The sequence below is a fragment of the Macrosteles quadrilineatus genome, unplaced genomic scaffold, assembly GCF_028750875.1.
Source record: "Macrosteles quadrilineatus isolate MER2022 unplaced genomic scaffold, UCM_ALF_1.0 Scaffold_48__1_contigs__length_938360, whole genome shotgun sequence".
Classification (NCBI taxonomy): Eukaryota; Metazoa; Arthropoda; class Insecta; order Hemiptera; family Cicadellidae; genus Macrosteles; species Macrosteles quadrilineatus.
Window position 1 is genome coordinate 473,932 of NW_026542641.1, and position 23,956 is coordinate 497,887.

Genomic DNA, 23,956 nt, shown 5'->3' on the forward strand with positions numbered 1-23,956 from the left:
GCCACTCGCCAATCCTGCGTTTGTACACAGCAACACTGCTACCCTCCGCCTCGATAATGTCTGATGGAAGGTTACGGTATAAAACATGTGCTAGATAGAAAGCGTTCTTGTTAGTGGAATTGAGGAATGATCTAGGTAAACAAAAGCCAAAATTTATCCGGTTTTTAGTGGGATAACAATATGTGATATTTCTGTAAATATTTGTTGCTTGTTTGACTTTATAAACAGTAATAGTGATTTAATGAATAGTTGCCTAATATTCAATACTGGAAATTCAATAAAGAGTTGATCTGTTGGACATCGGAGTGGTTTTTTAAGAATTCTTTTTATTAAAGATTTCTGTGACACAAACAAGGGCTCCAGCATCTATAGAGCTAAACAATTTGTATATTGAAGTGTTGTTTTACAACTAAAAGTAACGGAGAAAGTTATAAAATAAAACAAAAATACCCCACCGCAGCAAACTTGCAGACTAAGCGAACGTCCATTTGCCTGAATTGATTTTAAAATTAAATCTAAATAACATTAGGTTGAACAAGTACCTAGGTTTGCAGCTACAGGGAGGTTAATACACTGTGTTGTTCGGTAAAATATTTGTAGCCTAGTATAAAATAAATAAATAAGTTTGATCAAAATATTTCAATAAACAAGCAAACTGTCTCCAATCGTAAAATACCCCCGCCACAGCAAACCTGCAGATAAGTGAATTTAAACTTGTCTGATTACATATTTACTAAATATTTCCATAAATAAGACATATTTATTCCCAATTTAAATAACATTAGATTTAACCAGTGCTTAGGTTTGCTGCTACGGGGAAGATAAACAGTGTTTTTTGACAAAACGTCAATAGTATAGGATGAAATAAATAAATTTGCCAAATTTGATCAACATATATCCATAAACAAGTAAACTACAACAGTTTTCATTTTCTCGGTAAGAATAACATGGGGATTTTTAATTTGCACTTTTTTGAATTTTCTCCGTAGCCATTAGGCATACAACAAATGCTTCAATATACCAAATTATTTCTTTTTTTAAGCTCTATAAAATGGTTGGGAAAGAAATTCCAAAATTTTATGTTTTTAGGGTCAAAGATCGGAAACCCCTATTTTTACCCTGTAAAACCCCCCCATAAACCCCCGTTCCCATGGTCTGATCCTGCTGGTTCGCGAACTTGTTTGAATAAATGTAGGTGTATACCAAATTTGATCAAAATCGGATAAGTTTTGTTTGAGTTATCGTGCTAACGGACACATATCTATATATATAAAGCTCAAATACCACTGACTCATTCATTCATTCACTCACTCATCACGAAATCTCAGAAACCATAAGACCTAGGAACCTGAAACTTGGCAGGCATCTTCCTTTTGGGTAGTAGACGCTCACTAAGAAAGGATTTTACCCTCCGACCTCTGGTTTCCGCCCCAGTGGCTCTGGAGTTTCCCATGTTAACCTTATGAGTACTAATATTTAAATAGAATTAATGAATCTTAACAGCTGTTTCAATTAAACAAGTTGGTTCTGTTCTATGATGTTCAATAGCATTAAAGTTACAAGGATTACCAACAGGGTGCAGCACTATTATTTCTTTTACTATGACAACAGCTAATTTGCAACCAAAAGGTGGGTGAGCATAGCGAACGAACTTCAACCTGGAGGCGAGTTAGCGTAGCGAACAAGCTAACCTGAAGGCAAGTGAGCGCAGCGAACGAGCTCTAACCTAAAAGTGAGTGAGCGTAGCGAACGAACTTCAACCAGGACGTGATTGAGCCATGCGAAAAGGTGAGTGAGCGTAGCGAACGAACTTCAATCAGGACGTGATTGAGCCATGCGAACGAGCTCACTTATGAAGTTAAACGGGGCAAAGCCCACGGGTTCAACCAGGACGTGATTGAGTCATGCGAACGAGATCATCTTGAAAATTAAGAAGATAAACGGGACAAAGCCCGCGGGTTACAGCTAATAGTATATATATAAATATATAAACATATTATAAATATATGTATATAAACATACTAGGGGCTTGTAGGGGCAAAAGCCCCTAAAAAACCAAAATACATAAATTTTTTATCAACCTTCATTGGTCATTTATAAATAAGCACTGATTTTCTAGCATTATAATATAGTTTAAAACACAAAATGTATACAATATATTATATACAGTAGATACATTTACATTTAAATGGTGGTTTGTAGGGACAATAGCCTCTAAAACAGTAAACTTTTTTATTTTGAAAATAATAAGCATAAAAAACAATTAAAATTTGGTTTAATTCAAGTTTTATTTACGTGAATAGAAATCACTACTTACTTATTGCATTTGATAATTAGTCAGAACCTCTGGATAAACTATGTTTTTTGTATATGAATTGTTTTCTGTATTGTTCTGTTCTCTTGTATTTGCCATATATACTCTGATTCCATCTGATGACTTGACTCTGCTAAATGCAACATATAACTGTCCGTGTGTAAAAACTGGTTTATCTAAGTAAACTCCAGCTTTCTGGAAGGTTTGGCCTTGTGCCTTATTGATAGTTATAGCAAAGGCAAGTCGTAAGGGAAATTGCAGTCTTGACATGTGGAAAGGCATGTTAGGATCTGTTGAAATAAGCTTTATTCTAGGCAAAAATATTATATTTCCCTTTCCAGATCCCGTAATAATTTCTAATTTTATGCATTTCTCAAACATGCTTAATACGATTAACCGCACGCCATTAACCAAACCTGACCCTAGGTTTATATTCCTGATTAACATTACTATGGCACCTACTTTTAATGTCAATTTGTGAGGTGGCATTCCTGAGGGAGTTATTGAGTGTAAATATTCAATAGGAATATTCAAACGTTCGGTTGGGTCGTCACTGATTATTTCGTCCACACTAAAGTAATCATTCGCTTCCCCCTCCATTGTTTGTAGGATTTCATTGTTGAGGGTTTGACACTGTTCATTCAATGGACACATTATTACATTATTAGAAAATGTCTTGACATTGTTTAAATTAATTTGTTCATTAAAAGTAAAACAAATAATAGATTGATTTCTGAGGATAAACTGTTCAGGAATGTCAATCACATCGAAACCTTTGTTTAATGTGCCATTTCCAAGTTCGAGAAGCCAATTGCAAAACTCGTTTTCACCAGGGTTGATTCGCATGTTTTGTGTTAGTTTAAGAAATTTTAACTTTTTCCAAATTTTACTGTTCTGCAAGCATGCCTCCAATGTTTGAACCTTTCCTTGCATGGGAACAACCGGTAACACTTGTCGAAAGTCTCCTCCAAACAATACAATTTTCCCTCCCATTAGAATGTTTTCATTGATTTGGTTTTCAAATTTCATTATATCTCTTAACAGACGATCAATGCAATCTATAGCGGCGGCAGGGACCATTGATGCTTCATCTATTATAATAATTTTTGATTTTCTCAGTACTTTAGCTTTCTCTGAATTAATTTTAATTGAAGATACTGATCCGGGCTGTACGGGGACTGGTAGTCCAAATAATCGATGAAGTGTTGTTCCTTCTTCTAAGAGCAGAGCAGCTATTCCTGTCCAAGCTGTAGCTAATGCAGTCTGACCTCGTCCTCGAATTATATGTAGAAGGCAAGAGTAAATGAACGTTTTTCCATATCCTCCTGGAGCTTCTAAAAAAAAACAGATTATCCGTTGAATTTCCTGATATAGAATCTAGAATTTCATCCACAACTAATTTTTGTCCATAATTTAATTTTGAGTACATTTCGGCACCTACAACAGACTCGTACTCTATATTATTATTGTTATTCAAATGATGGTTATTGTTCCGTGGTACTGGTAAATTCAGACTGGCACAATTAAATCCGTTCTCTCTTAGGATTAAGTCTATTTGTTGTAACGCTACATTTTCAGCTTCATCTGCACCAAGTTCTTGGAAGTCTTCGATAAGTTTTTCTTTGAAACTATTCCAGAGTGCTAATGGAGAGGATGGCTCACAGAAGCAACAAATGTATGCAAATAAACCTCTTAACTGTTTAGGCATTTTGCTATTTTGCATCTCCTCTAAACAACGATGCCACTCTGCATCATCGTGAAGGAGTCCCCTTGCAACTGCAACTTCTTTAAAAGAGTTATATGCAGTACCATTGTAGAATCGTATGTCATCAAATGACATAGCTCCTCTGATATGTAGTAGTAAAATACGTAGGTAAAATCTGTTTTGATCTTTTGGTGCAACACCGTACATTCTACCTATTACTTTCGATCCACATCTCTGTCGACGTACCCATTGGTTTGAAACAAATCTGTAGTACTGTGGAATCTCTGCATATAGATATTGACGTGCATTGGGGTCTCGGTTGTTTAAAACAAACCATGCTGTAAGTGTTGTGTGTTTTTCGGCTGAATTTTGAAGTGCGTGCTCCTCGTTCCCAGCATGAAAATAAAACATTTTGATATCCTTCGTCATGAACAGCTAAGCGAATAATTGTATGAGATTGTTCATGCATGTCATTAGAATGGAGACGCCAAATAGCTTCATGAGAACTAACATACCTCATGTTGGCAAAGCGGGTCGTTTCATCAAAGTTTAGAGTTTCATTTTGTATACTATTTACAAATTCTAGGCAAGCCGAGTCATATCCTTTATATACATATTTGAATAAATACTTCACTGATCGGACACTTGAGCAAACCTCGACGTTTATATGAGCGTTATATTTCATTAATAGATAAGGATTATATGGCACAACATCTCTATTGTCAACCAGGTTAACCCCCTTTTGAGCTGTGGTATTGTTGTTTTGTCGACGATAAAGTGGATATCCATTGCTGTTCTCAACTGTTTCATTCACGTACTCTTTAGGATATTTTTTTGAACATTTTCCGTCTTTCATGCAAGGTGAATTCTGATTTCGCGCTCCGCATGGCCCTTGAATTATGTTCCGCACAACTTTGTCATGGAGACTTGGGAACTCATTGGGATTAGGCAACTCTGCATAAACACATCGGTCTATTTGGGCTGGTTCACGAAATTTTGATTCTTCGTCAAGGATTAAAAGTATGTGGCAGTGGGGCAAGCCTCGTTTCTGAAATTCTATGACGTACACAAAAGCAATAACCTTTCCAAATACATTATTTTTTAGGAGGTAATTTTTCAACTCATTTAATTTACATTTAAATACTCTGGAAACGATATCTGGTCGATCGGCTGGTGTTTCATTGTCTTTCAGTGAAGATAGTATGTCAGTCCATTTAGGGTTGCATGTCATTGTTATAAATAAATCAGGCTTTCCGTATTTTTGAACGATAGCCATTGCATCTTGATAACGTTGAGTCATGTTACGCGGACTACCTTCAAATGTTGATGGCAACACAACAATCTTACCCGCAGTGACGCTTTCTAGTTGTGCTCTGTTCAAAACAAAATCTTGCAATCCGTGGTAGTGTTCAACTCTAAGCTGCGATTGGTGATGTCTAATATCATTTAGTCTATTAGGTACTTTCAACTCTGGTGTATAGATCTACAATATATTGTTGAAATAGTTTTTTAGCAGCATGGATATTTGAGAAGCCGGGCCGAACAGCAAGTCTATAGCTGGCGAACTGTAGCATGGTAAGCTTCTCACGCAGTCTTTGACGTCGTTGTCCATTGTGTGTCATTTCTGCGTCCCACCCAGGTTCGCCGCTCGGAAATAACAAAGGATATAGCATTGGATCACAGTGTGGGCTCAATATTGATAAAAGCTTAGGCCCACTTTGGCGGTTGTAAATTACTACATGACGATTGTGTGGAGGTTCACCTTCTTCTGAATTAAACACTCCAGCAATTTCATCTGCGGAAGGTCTGTTGAATCGTCTAATATCCATCGAAATGTTGTCTACGAATCGAAGTTCAATGTTTTTAATGTTTTCATTAGTCATCATTTCATTAGCTTTTCTATAAGTCTGGGAATATGGGTTATTTGATAATATGTCAGACAATTGAGTTACTATTTCCAACTTGAGGGCACTATTTTCGGTTCTTTGTAGTCTAAGATTATTTGCGACTGCAGTATCAATGAAATATAACTGACCGTATGAAGGGGCTTGTTCATCACCTGGTAATAAGTCCGAAATAAAACGGTGAATTTGACCTTGGACTTTAAAGCAATATGGTCCATTGCCTTGAACTTCTTTTTTCGTGGCAGAGAGTGAGGCAAATGCCATAGCACTATTATACTGTCTTATGTTTTTAATAAAATGTCCATTCCTAAACAACTGTTGTAGTTCATTGTTATTTTCAGGTTGTGGTAGATGTATGAGACCGTTATGGCAGCAAGAGTTGTAGTGACCATTTGTAGACTCTTCAACAAAGTGCAACGCACCACAATGCATACATTGATCATTCATCAGGCCCAGATTGTGTGTTGGTATCTCGTTTATAAGTGGTAATCTAAAAATAGGAGTATCTTCGACGTCATGATGTGGTTGTTCATTCCTTTCCTCATTATAAATTTCTCGCCTACGCTGTCGTCTGTCATGCTGATTTCGAAAGCCAACACCTCGGCGACGCGGCCTTCCTCCGTTGTTCATTACTATATTTAGGTAGAAAAGAAGAAATACGATAAGATAACTATAGATCACCATTACTAAAAATTATACATTGCTGTAGTAAACAAACTGAAATTCATAAAAAGTACAGCTGGTATCTATATCAAAGGCTATGAGTACACAGATTTTCAGAAATACAACTAATACAAATCTGTGGCACAGCTGTTTTAATTTCAAAAGATGTAAACAAATTAAACCCCATGTTGTTTTAATGGGAAAAGTTTTATTCTGTTGCGAATTTATGGTAAAAAAATAAGACAAATGAATAGTTTTCCCTCAAAATTCACGTCAAGACCTTTAAAATAAGACCCCTCCCATCCTTCTACGGCCATCCAGTCACTCACAATTTCTTTACAAAAATTTGACTTACGGAATTATATATATAGATAAATATATATATATATATATACATTATATATATACATTATATATATATATGAATTTGAACGGATGGTGCTTTTGGTCTCTGGGGACCTCAAAACGAAAAAGTAAATTGGTCCCGGGACCAGGTCTTACCATGAGACATACGGTAATAGCTTATTCCTTATATGTGAACTTAGCTAAAAAACTCCCATTTAACCTGTTGTTTGTCATAAGCAAGTAGACATTTACAAATTTAAACCATGACGATTGCTGCATTCATAAATTTTTAACCATACTGTAGAGTGTAGGCTACGGTCCTAAAAACCGTTTGGTACTTTCTTTAGCCCCTGTAGCCCTCCCCCTTGGAACCACCACTGGGTCAGGTCATGACAGTGGATAACAGATTCAAGCACTTTCATTCAAACACCAATTATTCCCATGCTTATTTCTTAAATGTTGATATAGTTACATACGTAAAATATTACAGGATGGTCAATCTGTTTTTTCAGTAAAGTATTTTTGTTGAACCTTCATAGTTTTATTACCTCTTTAATAGATTAGATTTATTAATATAATTAATTATATGAAATATGAATACTGCAAAACATAATAAAACATAAAAAAATATCTTCTGTTGTGGTTTCTATTTTATAATTTAACTTGCACTTTTTAAACCTAGTATTAATTAATTTTTACTACTAAATTTCAGGATTTCGGTGGTGGGCGGGGGGTTTGACCCCCTAACCCCCCCCCTGGCTACGGCCTTGATGTCGATTTATAATTTGCAACTTTTTAATTTTTCTCTGTAACCATTAACCATACATAAACACTATGATATACTAAATTATTTGTTATTGTTTTTTAAGCTCTTTGAAATGCTCTAGAGAGAAATTGGGAAATGATGTGTTTAGAGGGTCAAAAATGAGAAAACACAATTTTACCCCATACAACCCCCCGTAAAACTCTGTTCCCATAGTCCAATCATGCTGGTTCACGAACTCTTTCAAGTTTATTCCGCTTTACACCTTTGCCCTCTAGGGACATCAAAATAAAAAAGTATATCGGTCCCGGCTCCAGGTCTTACCGTGCCACCTACGGTAATAGCTTTATATAGACCGTATATTAAATAATTGATAATTGATTTATAATTGATCAATAGTTTTTTCCTGTTTTCATGTAAACTCCTCTATATAGTTGTATATTTTTAGTTTTGCTGTTTCTGTTTAACGTCTTTTTATGTGTAAATGGTAATATTCATCTGTCTAAACTTATGTAATCATTATATATTTTTTTAATAAATTATTATTTTTCACGACTTTATCATCGTATATGACCTAAAAGTTTCAAAGATAATAGCGTCCACCCGAACATTAGTATCTTAGATGGATGGATAGATAAATAAATATTAATAAAACATCAAGCAAGCAAAGCCCTCGGTCAATATCAAAGCATGAACAGTCCTATTCATTGACGCTAAAGAAGGATTTTAATTTAATTTAATTTCTTACTATTAGGAGGCTGCACTTTTGTTTACTTTGCACTTTAGATTTGTTTACTTCGAGTCAGGTAAAAAATTTTGCTTACCTAATTATAGGCCTCCGGACAAAACAGATTGGTTCAAAACCGGTTTGCTTTGGAAATAGTTGATTTTTACATAATGTTGATTTTCAGGCGAGCGGAACCTGGCCTACAAGCTCGAGAGAACAAGCACATAAAGTCAGAAAATTAAGCTCGAGCCAATTTTCTCAGTACTCAATACAATAATGCCCAATTGAAAGTAAAAGCTTTTATGTCCGCGAGGATCACGCTCACGAAATTGAAAGATTAGGCCTACGCTTTTGCCGCGATCGCGAATATCGACAAAAACATTTTCCCGCGGGTGACGATGAAGATGTCTCCGCGGCCGCTGGAGATGTTCAATATTTTGCCGGATTACCTCTCACCACGGGTCGTGGGAGATATCAGGGATTGAGCCGTAAACGTGGTAGACGATACTGTTGTTATATTATGATGTCATAGGTTTGGTTGCAACCACAGTTGACTATGAATGTTTTTTCCATGACTACGGGAAGTATTCACGTTTTTTTCGCAATCATGGAAGACGAAGATGACGCCTCGGTGCCTCGGGAGATATCTTGCCAAGCAAAAGTGCAAGTTTAGGCATACATGTGATAATGTTTTTTAAAGAGTTTTTTCGGAGGAGGGCCCGACAAACAAACTTGCGGGGGAGGGGGGGCCCGCGGGGTCTTATCGCCACCACTGATCACCACTACTTTGCTGCAGAATATGGTTAGCATTGAAACTAGCCAAATATTCAAATGCCCCATTAATAGCTGTTTTTTACAATATCAAATCAATAAATGAAGTATTTTATCTGAGCGTCAATCATGAAGCAATCACTCGGTGAAAACACAATCAATTGATATAAAATATTTGGTTTTTACAATACCTTTATCAGTTCCAAAAGTAACCTTCGTCAACGTGTTACATGTTTCGGCGAGCTGCCATTGTCAAACACTTCAATACAGTTTGACAATGGCAGCTCGCCGAAACATGTAACACGTTGACAAAGGTTACTTTTGGAACTGATAAAGGTATTGTAAAAACCAAATATTTTATATATTACAGTTCCGGGGCTACAACAATGAATTTTAATCAATTGATACCTTGTATGTTCAGATATAAAACATGTAATTTCATTTGACAGGTAACGGGGCTGAGGGTGGAGAATACCAGCCTAAGAGAAGAGAAGACGGAGCTGCAGCAGACAATCGGTAAAACTTAAACACTTTTACTAAAATAAAAGAGGTTCTACTCGTGAATTCACAGGTGTACAATTATTCAGAAGCCAAAATTTTATTAATTTTGACTTTATATTTCATTCAATGGGCTAAGTTCAAGAAATTCTCATCAGAAGGAATGTTAAAAACAGTGGGACCTTCATACCTTACGTCCTGAGGTGGCCGACATGGGTACAGTTCAGCCAAAACTTCTGTGCGCACGGACGGGTGGGTACTATCCGAATTACAACATGATTATTGGCAGTCATGCACCATACTGGGGCTGCTAGGGGTGAGTGAGTATGGTTGTACCTGAACTCGCCACCCTCTTTCACGACGTCCTGTTAAAAATCGGTGACAACCTCTTGAACGAACAACAGACATGTTTTTTAATCTTATATGCGTCGTCTTTCAAACATCTTAAAGCACTCATCACTTCTATCAAACAGCTATAAATTAATAGCATCAGTGTTCATTTACTGCACCTCTATGAACATAAAAGTAAATAATAATTAAGCGAAGCTCACTTTCCCTCACTTTGTAACTTCTTTGTAAGAGCATCAGAATGTAATGGCTTGACCAATTGATATGAAATTTGGCCAACAGCTAAAGAATACTGAGCACAATGTTTATGGTAAAAAATATTTGCCAATTACCTTCTGGATTTTATTTTACGGGTCACGCAATTTCGCTTGTTATTTTAATGTAAGTTGAAAGAAAAATTATATTGGGTTTATGACATATGGGTTTATCTTGTTTCATTTAAATAAGATAAACATATGTTAATTGTTTGTAACTGTTTTGTTTACATTTCAATGTTTACTTTCATCCTAGGTTAAAGCATAGACTAACCAACACAAGTAGACTTCTCATCCCATTGTAAATTTTGAAGCTCGTTTTTCATGTCTAGTTCATGTACGCCACACTGGGCGCTAGTGTCGAAGAAATTTTGTTTCTATTATTTTACGGTTAATTTCTTGATTTGTGCTTTACTGTTTGGTTAAATAACTAGGGGACAATATATTGTTTATGATTAGATCGTATTATTTGGTTAACGAGGTTTTAAATTACTGTAATAACGGGAAACAAATTGTAAACAAAACACGACCTCTACATAAACCGTACAGAACTAACAATAAAATTGTCTTCAGCTGTTCCATTAGGATGAGAAATCTACTAAGGGAGTATGTTTTATCTATGGTTAAAGTTGGAATGTAACAGTTTATCAATGGATTTAACAGTTTTGCTATATTTGTTTTGAGCATGCCTCAAAGGCCACGTCGTAATATTGGTCGTCTCACCAATAATGCAAATATTGTAAGAGAGTGGCGTCGTGAACAAGAAGGACCAGATGAAGCAGTGGCGGAAGAAGCTGATAATGAGGCAGTTAGCTAATCAATTCCAACATGAATTAGATGCACTAAAATTTTACACTTGCACTAACTGTCATTGCCAACAACTAACAGATTCAAACCAATCACCGATTTGTTCGCGTTGTCGTTCAAATGCAACTAAATTCACGGCGTTAAATAATATGGATGTGTCAAGTGTCCCGAACGAATTAACTGACTTGACGATTGCAGAACAAATGTAGATAGCACGAGTACATCCCGCTATGCGCATTTACAAAGTACAAGCAAATGGTCAGGATGGCCCGTTTGGTAATTATTTAGATGAGGGTGACCAAGCGTTCTATAGTAAGTTATATATCATTAGAAACTAGATTTTTACCTGAAAATAATGGTGCAAAAATTTTTCTGCTGTCACAAAAACTGAATTTACTACGATTTTTTGAAGTTTTTTTTAATGTTTTATTAGGAACATTGAATCTGCACTACTTACAATGTTTACACTGTAAAATCGAAGTTAATAGCACAATTCACATTTTATTGATTGATTATATGCCATTTTAATGTAAATATTACCCTCACAACCCACACTTAGAAAGGTAATTATGTTAATTTAAGTAGGCTATAACTTATGTATTATTTGATTAAAATTAATTTAACATTAATAAACACCTCTAGTTCGGACATATTTAATCTGGATCTGGGGACTGGATTATGAAAATTGAAGAAGGAATTCATTTAGTTCTTCTCTTTACTTAACCGAATAGCTTAGCTTAGGTTTTGACCATGTAACCGTTATGTCCCATGAGGATAATAGTGTAGTGGCAGTTTTAATAAAATGAATAAACAACAAATTGACACTATTCTAACCTAACCTAACCTAACCAAACTTCTCGTACAGTTTAAAATTTGTTTATAAGTTGAAAAAGACATGCTGCGCATTTTTGAAATTATTATTTATTGTGTTTGTTGTAACCCGCTTCCGGGTGTGTTTCGTTAATTTGTCGGGTCGGGGAGTTACGCGTTCCTGATAGCCTAGCCGAGCTGGGTTACTCCGGGGGTCAATTTTGGTCGAGTTTCCCGCTTTTGTCTCCTACAGTCGTTTTCCTGGCTCAGGCGGGAATGTTTTGCCTCTTGGCTTTATTCGTGCCTCATCATCGCCAGGAAACGAGTGAATAAAAGAGGGAGGGCGAGATTTTGTTTCGAAGTTATAGCTTCGTGCGCGACTCTGTTCACAACCTCCTCGGTGGAGTGTTATTTATTTATTTAATTTAATACCCTACGTCCGTGCGCCACGGACCGAGCAGAATTAGTTTAGATGCGTCTTTATTATTTAAAATAATACAATGCGTTTGGGCGAGGGGATTAGTTCAAAGCCCCGTGAGAGAGTAGGAATATGGAAAGGTGCAAACGAACATACAGAGTAGGGTGGAAAAGGATCGTTTATAGAAAGAGTAACATATGAGACACACACACACAGACAGGTTGAGCACACACAGACTTAATTCAAATAGATTAAGCCTAACTAAAAACTATCTTATTCCCAGATTTTCCGGAATAGCTTAGGTCTAACTAATACTAACTTATTTCCGGTGTGCCCGAAGTAATTAAAGCTAACTTATAAATAACTTATTTCCGGGTTTTCCGGAATAGATTAAATCTAGCTAATAACTAACTTATTTCCGGGTTTTCCGGAATAGGTTAAAGCTAGCTAATAACTAACTTATTTCCGGGTTTTCCGGAATAGGTTAAAGCTAACTTATAACTAACTTATTTCCGGTGTGCCCGAAGTAATAGAGAAAGAAGAAAGGAAAGTTTGTGGCAAGCAGCAAACATTCAGAGTAATAAAGTGACAGAGTAGAAGACTTATAGCTAAGAGCTTACGTGCTAACTAAATCTAGCTTATTTCCTGTGTGACCGAAGTAATAGAGAAAGAAGAAAGCTAATTAGCAAACTACAGCTAACCAAGGCAGTTAGCTGCATACACACATAACACATACAACACACAGATCACTCAATTAGCAACAGTCCAGGAATCAACGAACTGGTGAAGAATGGAAATAGGAGTTGGGGGCTTAACTGTCTAACGTCACGGCTAATTAAAACACCCAAAGCCAATCAGTTTTCCCAAAGCCTTAGTTAAGCGTTATTCTAAGATTTGAAGCAGTTTCGATGGTTAATGTGTTAGTAGCGGAATGTTAGTAAGTTAGAATATTTAAATGCATTGTTCAACACATCAATAATTAGTAGAAGGCTAAATGAATAATGAATAATGAAGTTGTAAATATAGTAAAGAATAGTAAAGCGACTACATAGAACATTAACAGTTAATAGCGGCTAAGCAACGACATAGAACATAACTCCTGTGCACTGGTTCTAGTATAAAATACAATGAATAGCTACAATGGTTAGTAGAGATCTGAAATATGTACAAACAAATGAAAGCGTGTTAGTTAGTAAAGAAGCCAACAAAGTATTAAAATCACTCTAATAAATCAACTATTTACTTTAACTCCCATAAATCAAATATCTCACAGCTAAATTGCTGCTATAGTAATTAAGCTAAATATTGACTAACAACTAAACACCACACATTATATTTAGGTAACACCGTGTTCTCACGGACCTACGCGATAAACAAAACAAACAAAATACACGAATATGAAAATCCACCTTGCGTGACCGGAACCGATTGAACTTGAATATATTTAAATAATACAAACAAGACAACACAAATAAAACAGAAAGGAATTATAACCGGGCGGATCTCGTTCTGACCGTTACTTCTTTAAACTCACGGTCTATAAATTATATATCGAACGAAATTCAGATATTCCACAAATCAAAGCTGATCGTTATACATTTACAAAACTATTTTAACAAAACAGATAACACTCTATTTAATAGTAACACGATATTTAAGAATAATCACAAGTTTAAATAAATCGATCTCTGTTAATTATTCAATTAAATTTAAGACTAAACTCCCCGCGGACGTTTAACTTAAATAGCGTAATTGATTAACAGTGAATAAACGATGGGCGTAATAAAAGCGATAGCGAGTGAGGTCGAGTTATCCTAGGCGCCCTAGGTACAACGACGGCGAATGGCGAATGTCGGTCACTTACTTGGCGTGAGCGAGAGTGTAGGGTCGGGCGTCCTTCTTCTGCCTAATTACTCAGGCGACTGCTCCTGCTGACTGTCGACTCTCGCCGACTCCGACTCACTGTCTCTCCGAGCGCCGCGCACATCCAGCGCTGTGGCTGGGGTCCCTGCGCAGGCTCGGGCGACTGATGCGCAGCCCGGTGGTACGGCGGTGAACCACAAGATCAGCTGTTTCTGAACTTGTGTCATCTGCTAATCTGTTATGTTTACATTTTGGAACTTAACTTCGGTGAATTGGCGAGGCGATTCTGCTAGTAAGGGTTTAGTTTGATTATAAATATTCACAAATTTTATGAAACCTTACACTCCCTCCCCACTTCGGACAAAGTAAAAAGAAAATGACCAAAAAGAAAAAATACTTGTTCTTGGGCTTAGAAAAGGTTCAGCGGTATAGGTACTTATATGCAAGCTACAAGTGTGAGAAAAGTGTAAAGTGATGTACTTTATGAATCATGAAAAAGCTTCAAATCTTTTACATGGACATGCCCCGCCCTTTTCGTCTGTTAACATGAAGATGTTTGCGCCCACCCTGTTGGAAATTACGAACGGACCCTCATATTTCGCGGCTAGCTTACCAGCAACAGCATCTACGGCGGACGAAAGCACGTGGTTCCTTTTTAAAACCCTCTGGCCAACTCTGAACGGATTGTCACGGCGGCGGAGGTTGTAGTATCGAGCTTGGTTCTGGTACGCTTTCTCCAGATTCTCCTTTACCTTCCCTATTAGCGCGTGCATACGAGCATTTCGCTCCAGTATGACCGCCTCAAGTGGGGGTTCGATTGGATCGTTGCTGCCTTGCAGAGTATCACGATAAAGTGCCCACGGCATCTTTATTTCTCTGTTCAGATTCAGCATTGCGGGAGAATATTTAGTGGAGTCGTGGATCGCTGAATTCATAGCAAAACGAAATTCGGGAAGCTTCTCGTCCCAAGCGCGATGATCGTCTTTCACGAACTGTGATATCATCGTTTTTAAGACTCGGTTTGCTCGTTCTGTCGGGTTTTCCTGAGGCGAGTACGGTGCTGTGAACTGAAGGCGAATGCTCCATTCTTTTGCTAAATCGCGAAAAAGGTTGGAGGTGAATTGCGTCCCATTGTCGCAGATGATCACATCTGGTGCCCCATACCGAAATAATACCAGTTCTCGGAAATGAGTTACTACTTGTTTAGCGGTTGCTGATCTCAGTGGTGCGACTTCTACCCACTTTGAGAAGTTGTCCTGAATAACTAGGGCAAATTTGTTTCCTTTTTTCGAGCGCGGCAACGGACCGATCAGGTCAAGGGTTACCGTGACCCAAGGAGCCTGAGGTCGTCGAAAATACATTTTCCCTGCAGGTTTGCGATGTTCTACCTTGTACTTTTGACATGTCAAACCTTTCCGGACATGTGACTTGACGCTTGATTGCCAACCAGGCCAGTAGTACCTTGCGGCAACCCGTGCCAAGGTCTTCCTTATACCAAGATGGCCTGCTTCAGGGCGATCGTGGTTTTCTTCCAATACCATCGGACGAAGGTTTGGTGGGACACAAAGTTTCCACTCTGCGGTAGGGTCGTAATGATTGCTACGATTTCACGTCGACATTTTACGGAGGAGTTTGCCATCCTCAGTTAATCTGTAGTTATCAAAATGTCCTGGATTTTTCTGAACCTTGTCAAGAATGCGGAAGTACCAGTCTTTCTGTTCTTCGTGAGATACAGGCGGTTTCTCTGGGTCTCGTGTATTAATTAAACAGGTCGGGGAAATCTTTTTTATCTGAGCGACCTCTTCACTCATTTCAGTAGTGTCGATTGCAGGGAGTGCGTTGCGAGAAAGTGCGTCAGCCACTTTATTTAGGGAACATTTCCTGTAGCGCACCTCAAAGTCTAGCTGTTGTTGCCCATCGATCGCGTTAAGATGCGAGTCTAAATCAGTTAATCCTGACCCAGATTCAGGATTTATTAGAAATTTTACCAAATGCAGTTTATTCACCATATCCATGCCCAATGCAACATCGACCGTCAAATTGGGTAAGTACACTGCTGATAAATCATATTCTGAAGACGAAAATTCAAATGTAAAATCATATCGTTTTGTGGCGGACGTTTGGACTCCATTCGCCAACTGTAAGAGTTGACTGATTTGATCGGGTACTATGCCGGCGTTTTGAAGATGATCTTTCACTTTTTCCCCAATTATGCTAATCATAGCTCCTGTATATATAAGGGCCTTGAAGGTTTCGCCCAGAATTTTGATATTTACAAAGGGTCTATTGTCTCGCGTACTCGAATATCCACAGCTCGCCATTGGTTCTATCATTGGCGTCGATATGTCTACTTTAACTGGTGATTGTTGGACGTAGTGGGTCCCAGTCCTCTCGTTGCTGGGACCCTCCCGGCGTTTCCCTGCCTACATGGGCAATTAACTGTTCGCATGCCCTCCTTTTGACAATAAAAACATTTTATTATTTTGGGCTTTGGACAATCATTGAACCGGTGGCCGTTTTCACGGCAGTTCCAACAAGTAGGAACTTTATCATTGTTCCTAGCATTAGGAACCGGCTTTTGCCAATCATTACGCACTGGGATGTTTTGGGGTCGAGGATCGTCCTCTACGTTCCTAACTCTACTTTGGAATACGTTTGTGGGAGCTTGTTTCCTATTTTTAGCGTAATAAGCAGTCTCCGGTACGAGTGCTTGTGCTGGGTTTGGCGGGGGTTTGTAGAGAGTTTTACAAAGTATTAAAATCACTCTAAAAATCAACTATTTACTTTTACTCCCATAAATCAAATATCTCACAGCTAAATTGCTGCTATAGTAATTAAGCTAAATATTGACTAACAACTAAACACCACACATTATATTTAGGTAACACCGTGTTCTCACGGACCTACACGATAAACAAAACAAACAAAATACACGAATATGAAAATCCACCTTGCGTGACCGGAACCGATTGAACTTGAATATATTTAAATAATACAAACAAGACAACACAAATAAAACAGAAAGGAATTATAACCGGGCGGATCTCGTTCTGACCGTTACTTCTTTAAACTCATGGTCTATAAATTATATATCGAACGAAATTCAGATATTCTACAAATCAAAGCTGATCGTTATACATTTACAAAACTATTTTAACAAAACAGATAACACTCTATTTAATAGTAACACGATATTTAAGAATAATCACAAGTTTAAATAAATCGATCTCTGTTAATTATTCAATTAAATTTAAGACTAAACTCCCCGCGGACGTTTAACTTAAATAGCGTAATTGATTAACAGTGAATAAACGATAGGCGTAATAAAAGCGATAGCGAGTGAGGTCGAGTTATCCTAGGCGCCCTAGGTACAACGACGGCGAATGGCGAATGTCGGTCACTTACTTGGCGTGAGCGAGAGTGTAGGGTCGGGCGTCCTTCTTCTGCCTAATTACTCAGGCGACTGCTCCTGCTGACTGTCGACTCTCGCCGACTCCGACTCACTGTCTCTCCGAGCACCGCGCACATCCAGCGCTGTGGCTGGGGTCCCTGCGCAGGCTCCAGTAGCGTAGCCAGGATTACGTTAAGGGGGGGGTTATTTAACGTGACCATGCCTGGGGGCCGGGGGGGTATGGAATACCCCTCAGTCGAGAGGGGGGTCCGGGGGTCCTCCCACGGAAAAATTTTGAAAAATAATAGCTGTAAACTAGCGTTTTTATGCAATCTAGACATATTAGTTTTTAAAACATAAATTGAGTTTTTATTATATTTAACCTATTTGATTAAGGTGTTTAAACATGAATTTAAATTTGTTACCGTTTTACAGAAGAATATTAAAAATGTAACTAAAATAGTTTCTTAATAGTTTTGCCTGCTTTTCATTTTGCTCACTTTGGCCTAACTTCCGTTTCTTCCCAGGCCGCTTACAATAATATCACTCATTCTTCAGGACTATCTTAGTTAATTCAACTTCAGATATGTAAATGTAATTAATCACAAGGATAATGATGAGATAACGTAATATTTCAGCACCCAATAATCGATACGTAATTTATCTAAAAGTTCACAACCTCAAATCACGGTCAATTGTTTTACAACGCACGCAGTAACGCAGTAAGGTCATCGTCATCAGTGATATGTCTAGTGTCTATGTGACTACTGAACTGACAGTGACACTAACCATTTAACCAACCAGTACCAGACTACTCTCCCGCGCAAAATGACGGCTAGCGAATCCATAGTGGGAACGGGGAGCGAGTAGAACTGGTGGAAGTGGAACCACTAGTACTGTTCCAGCTCTGACTACATGGCTACATGTGATAGAATCAATGCCCGCCCCCGTATCATCAAAGCTTTTGGTGAATATAGTCGTAGTGTACGCCTTTTGCCGTGACATGAAAAATTAAAAAAAAAACACTTAATAACACTTAATAAAACACTTAATATATTTCTAAGACTAGGTAAATTGTTTGGCACTTTCTTTATTTACTGGTTAGCATAAAAGTATACTACGAAAACATATTTACTTCAACAGTAAAATATATATATAGGGACACCCAAGGGGGGGGTTGTAACCCCCAAAACCCCCCCCTTGGCTACGCCACTGGCAGGCTCGGGCGACTGATGCGCAGCCCGGTGGTACGGCGGTGAACCACAAGATCAGCTGTTTCTGAACTTGTGTTATCTGCTAATCTGTTATGTTTACATTTTGGAACTTAACTTCGGTGAATTGGCGAGGCGATTCTGCTAGTAAGGGTTTAGTTTGATTATAAATATTCACGAAATTTATGAACCCTTACATTGTAGTACTTTTAACAAAGTGCATAAACAGTCTGGAGATAATATAAATCAACAACTCGATTCATTATAACCTAAACTTTACCTTCCTAATCTAACCTAACTTCAAAACACTTAATACAGTCACGAGTCCGCATAACACCCAACCTACCCACCTCACATGTCTAAATAAGAACTGAAGTAGTTCATAATCAACGCTCAGTTGAATTTATAAATGCCTCTACCTCTTTGTCCTCTTTATAAACTTACTCTTTGTCATATTAGGTTTATTCTTCTTCCCTATACAATCCTTTCAATTGTTCATGTTTGTGTGTTGGTCAGTCAATTCACAGTAAAGCTATGGCGACAGAGACCAGCCGACAAGAGGCATTACAGTAATAAACTTCAAAAAATCGTAGTAAATTCAGTTTTTGTGGCAGCAGAAACATTTTTGCACCATTATTTTCAGGTAAAAATCTAGTTTCCAATGATATATAACTTACAATAGAACGCTTGGTCACCCCCATCTAAATAATTTCCGCCTTTTTCACTACAAAGGTACCATTGACAATCTTTAAATAATGCTTCGCTCATTTATACGTCTAAAGTGTAACGGCAGACCACCCTAGTATAAGTAAACAAAAATGTAAATAAACAAACTATTGTCAATTTCATTGACCAGCTGTTTTGATAAATTAGTCGAATAACGTTAACTTCGAAAACGTGTTAGGAGTAGCTCTTTGGAAATCGGCCTGTGGGGCAGAGCGCTAAGGGAGTTTGTTCATACCAATACTTTTTGGCATATCTACGCCTACACACTCTGAGCTTCATTTTGTGTGCCATATGCCTATAATTTTATTTGTCAGTATTTTTTCCTTTTTGGTAGCCTAAGGTGTCCAAAATTCTTATCTCCTGCGAGACGCGTTTCGCATGAATTACAATGCATCTTCAGTCGCTGTCACAGGTCTCAACATTGCCCACAGAAGTGGTTGTCACATACAAAACATTTAACACAGTTCACGAAACACATATTTATATACAGTTTTACGACCATGGTCACACACGTACTGTACATCAAGCGAGCGGGAGAAGACACGCGATACCGCACAATGTTGTAGGCCTACTGGTCATTCCTCCCTTATCTTGTCTTAATCAGCTGTTGTGTTATCCGTGGTAACCTCTTCCCCCTCTAGTCTACTGTACAGACGATAGGTAACTTTATCAGAAAAGTCTTCTTTGACATTTAATAAGCAGTGTTTACCCATTGAAGTGACCTTTTTGAAAATAAAATACTCCTCCCATATTTTTGACCTTTGAGCGTTATCACAGGCTTTTAGCACATTTAGCGATTTATCAAAACTTATATTGTGGGAAGGATGTTCTTTCAGGTGTTGGGCAACTTTGGACGTGGGATTTTTTTGGTTTCGGGCGTTATGCTCCTTAAAACGTTGTTTGAAAGATCTATTAGTTTGTCCAATATATTCTTTATCACAATCATCTCCATCATTGCATTTAATAAGGTAAACCTCCTTGTCAATACTATGTTTTTCTTTTTGTTTCATACCAATATTCCTGCTTATTTTATATCCCGGCATGTATGAAAACTTCTTAAAAATATTACCTACGTGAAGCGAGTTTTTGTTTACATATTTGAAAGGGATGAACTTGTGTGGTTGACCAGTCCTCTCATCTGTTTGTGGCCTTGATAATTAATTTAAACTTGGCTTTCCTTATCATGTTATCAATTAAATCTGTATTGTAGCCGTTGTTGTAGGCAATTTGTTTCATAATTGATTTTTCTTTTTGAAACTCTGCGGGCGACAAATTATAAGTTAAAAGCCTGTATGCCATAGATCTGAGGGCAGCCATTTTGTAGGACATGGGATGATTCGAGTCCATTGGAATAACTAAATCTGTTTGGGTTTCCTTCCTGTAAATACCAAACTCTAACTTTTTAAATCTGATTTTAAAATGTTTACGTCTAGAAAGTGAATGGAGTTGTTCTGTTCTACTTCCATTTTGAATTTAATAGAAGGATGAATGTTGTTAAAATAGTTGAGCATTACACTAGCTTGCCTGTGTGTACCTTTTATGATAATAAAACAATCATCTACATATCTTCGGTAAAATGTAATTTTCTTATTGTGGGGGTTTGCTTCATTGATAATATAGTTTGATTCAAACTGTTGTAAGTAAACTTCTGCAAGTAAGGCGGATAGTGGACCTCCCATAGGTAGGCCGTTTGGGTCTTGATAAATGGTTTTATTCCATTCAAAATAGTTTTGCTCCACGATCTCCTTTACCATGCCGACAATATCATCAATTTCATCAGTAGAGAATTTATTACATTCTATTAGTAGTTTTAAGGCGTTGATTGCTTCAGATCTGGGAATATTACCGTACATATTATCTATGTCCACAGTTATTAGGGTGTGATTATTATCTATGTTTACATGTTTTATTTTGTCAATAAAATCCCTAGAGTTTATACATGTAAGGTCAGATTTAATGTCTATTCTAGATTTTATTAACCTGCAGAGATACTTTCCCAACTTGTATGACGGAGCATTTATAGAGTTAATAACAGGTCTGATAGGATTTCCAGGCTTATGTGTTTTTACCAGAGGTTTGAATGTAGGAGCTTTAGAGTGTGGATTGTACAGGGTTTTGCACGTTATGGGACCTATCACACAACTGTTGTTCAACAAAGACTCTCACAGGAGATAAGAATTTTGGACACCTTAGGCTACCAAAAAGGTAAAAATACTGATAATAAATAGGTGTCTAGGCTAATATCTACAAATTTTATTTGGTTAATGGCCTTAACCATTTACATTAAATTTGATTGTATCACTTTAATAATATAACATAGATTCTCCCTCACAATCAAAGTTATCTGCAAACATTGCAGGCAGCTATTTTAAACAGAATACAAAAAATCAATTCCTATTACATTAATATCGGGGCTTTTGAATAAAAACAATAAAAGTTGCATAAAAGAAGTTAGTTTATTAATTTAACAAAGTGATTATTTATGAGTAGAATTGGAATAATTTGTAATTATTCAATAATAAACAACAGATGTTTTTTCGGAACATTAATATCAACTCACAGGCTTTAAATAATTTTTCAATTTGCACTCAAACCTGAGAGGTTCAAAAGTTCCTTCAGTCGACTAAAAGGTAAACTCTTCGTCAAGAAGTCTGCCAACTGAAGTCTTCCAGGTACATGTTCTATTTTGTAGCATCCTTTGTTGAAGTGCTCTCTAACAAAGTGGAACCAAACACTGATGTGCTTAGTTCTTCCATGCGTTGAAGGATTGTGTGCTAATTGTACTGCACCAGCATTGTCAATGTACATAGTGGGTTCAATCGAAGAACCACTGATTTCTTCTAACAAGCCTTCAAGCCATATTACTTGCTTAGCAGCATCAATGTATTCCGATTCAGTAGTGGATAGTGAAATACAATTTTGTTTCTTCGAAAACCAACTAATGGCTCCGCCAGCAAACAAACATAACATCCTGAACGTGACTTTCTGCTGTATACATCACCTGCAAAGTCTGCATCGGTGTAACATTGCAGGATCTTCCGTTCATCGCTCCGCTTTGTGTATAGTAGAACGTAGTCCTTAGAGCCTTGCAGGTAACAAAGGATTCTGTTAACTTGGTTCCAGTCTTTGATAGTTGGACTAGACACATGCTGTGCCACCATACTAACTGCAAAATAGCAGATGTCTGGGCGAGTGTTTGTTAAATATAGCAAACTGCCCACAGCTTCACGATATGACACTTCTGTGGGTAGATTCTTTGCATTTGTGTTGCCATCGGATTTGTCAAATGGTGTTAACACTGCATTACCAGGACGTGATTGAGCCATGCAAACGAGCTCATCTTGAAAATGAACAAGCATTTGACATAAAACCACATTAGGACAGGGCCAGCTAGTGTTTTATACTTTAATATCTACACAAATACATTCACTTGTTTTTCAAAAGTACCACATATGAGTCCATCATATACAACACACACACATATATAATGAACATATTTTTGTCATTTTCATCACGAAAGTACAAACAAGGATCTGCTGTACTTGGTTTAAAATGTTGAGATTTCATAAACTCAGAAGGTCTTTTATTCCAACACTTAGGACTTTGCTTAAGACCGTATGAACTACGTTGTAGTTTCCACACTCTTCCTGAGTTGTTGTTATAACCTTCAGGTTGCTCGACATAAGCCTCTTCATCTAGCTTTGAATGTAAATATGTTGTTTTATATCAAATTGTTTTAAAAACATGCTTTCCTGTGCTGCTATATTTAATACTAGAGTATCAAATCTTGCTACAGGACTGTAGGTGCTAAAATAATCCACCCCTTCTTTCTGAGCGTAGCCCTTTGCAACAAGCCTAGCTCTGTACCGATCTAGATTTTCTTTTTTGTAAGAACCCATCTTACACCAATCACTTTCTTATTCTTGGGTAACGGTACCAGGTTGCAGGGCTACAGATATACAAGGGCTGGATTACTCCTTTGATGTTAGCGGCCCCCACCTGTTCCTACTTCCCCTCCCCAGCCCCTCCTCAGTGACGTAGTGCAGATACATAAACAAATCAGCTATTTCTGCTCAATAGCATCAATTCTCATCAATATGAGGATATCCCCTTTGATGATGAAACTGATGCATCCGAGCATTCAATTGCAGCAAGCCTTTCCCAGAACGGTCGACCTGTTGCATTTTTCTCAAAAACCTTATCAAGTGAACAAAGACAATCTGCTGTTGAAAAAGAAGATTATGCTATTGTCAAAGCTCTGAAAAAGTGGCAATATTTCCTTATTGGTCGACACTTAAAACTCATTACGGACCAAAAATCTGTGTCCTTCATGTTTGATAACACCCACTCAAGCAAAATCAAGAATGAAAAAAATACTTAGGTGGCGTTTGGAGCTTGCATGCTATAGTTATGATAGTATTTACAGGCCGGGAAAACA

The 23,956-nt window shown here is 37.5% G+C and overlaps 1 protein-coding gene across 1 annotated transcript in view; it reads left to right on the forward strand.

Annotated features, from left to right (window-relative positions):
- The window catches only part of LOC129005967 (uncharacterized), an 82,053-nt gene that overhangs the window by 39,333 nt on the left and 18,764 nt on the right, over positions 1-23,956 (forward strand). Inside the window, exon 4 of the mRNA XM_054435044.1 lies at positions 9,642-9,708. Within this exon, the coding sequence (XP_054291019.1) occupies positions 9,642-9,708 (67 nt within the window). The remainder of the gene's footprint in view (positions 1-9,641; positions 9,709-23,956) is intronic.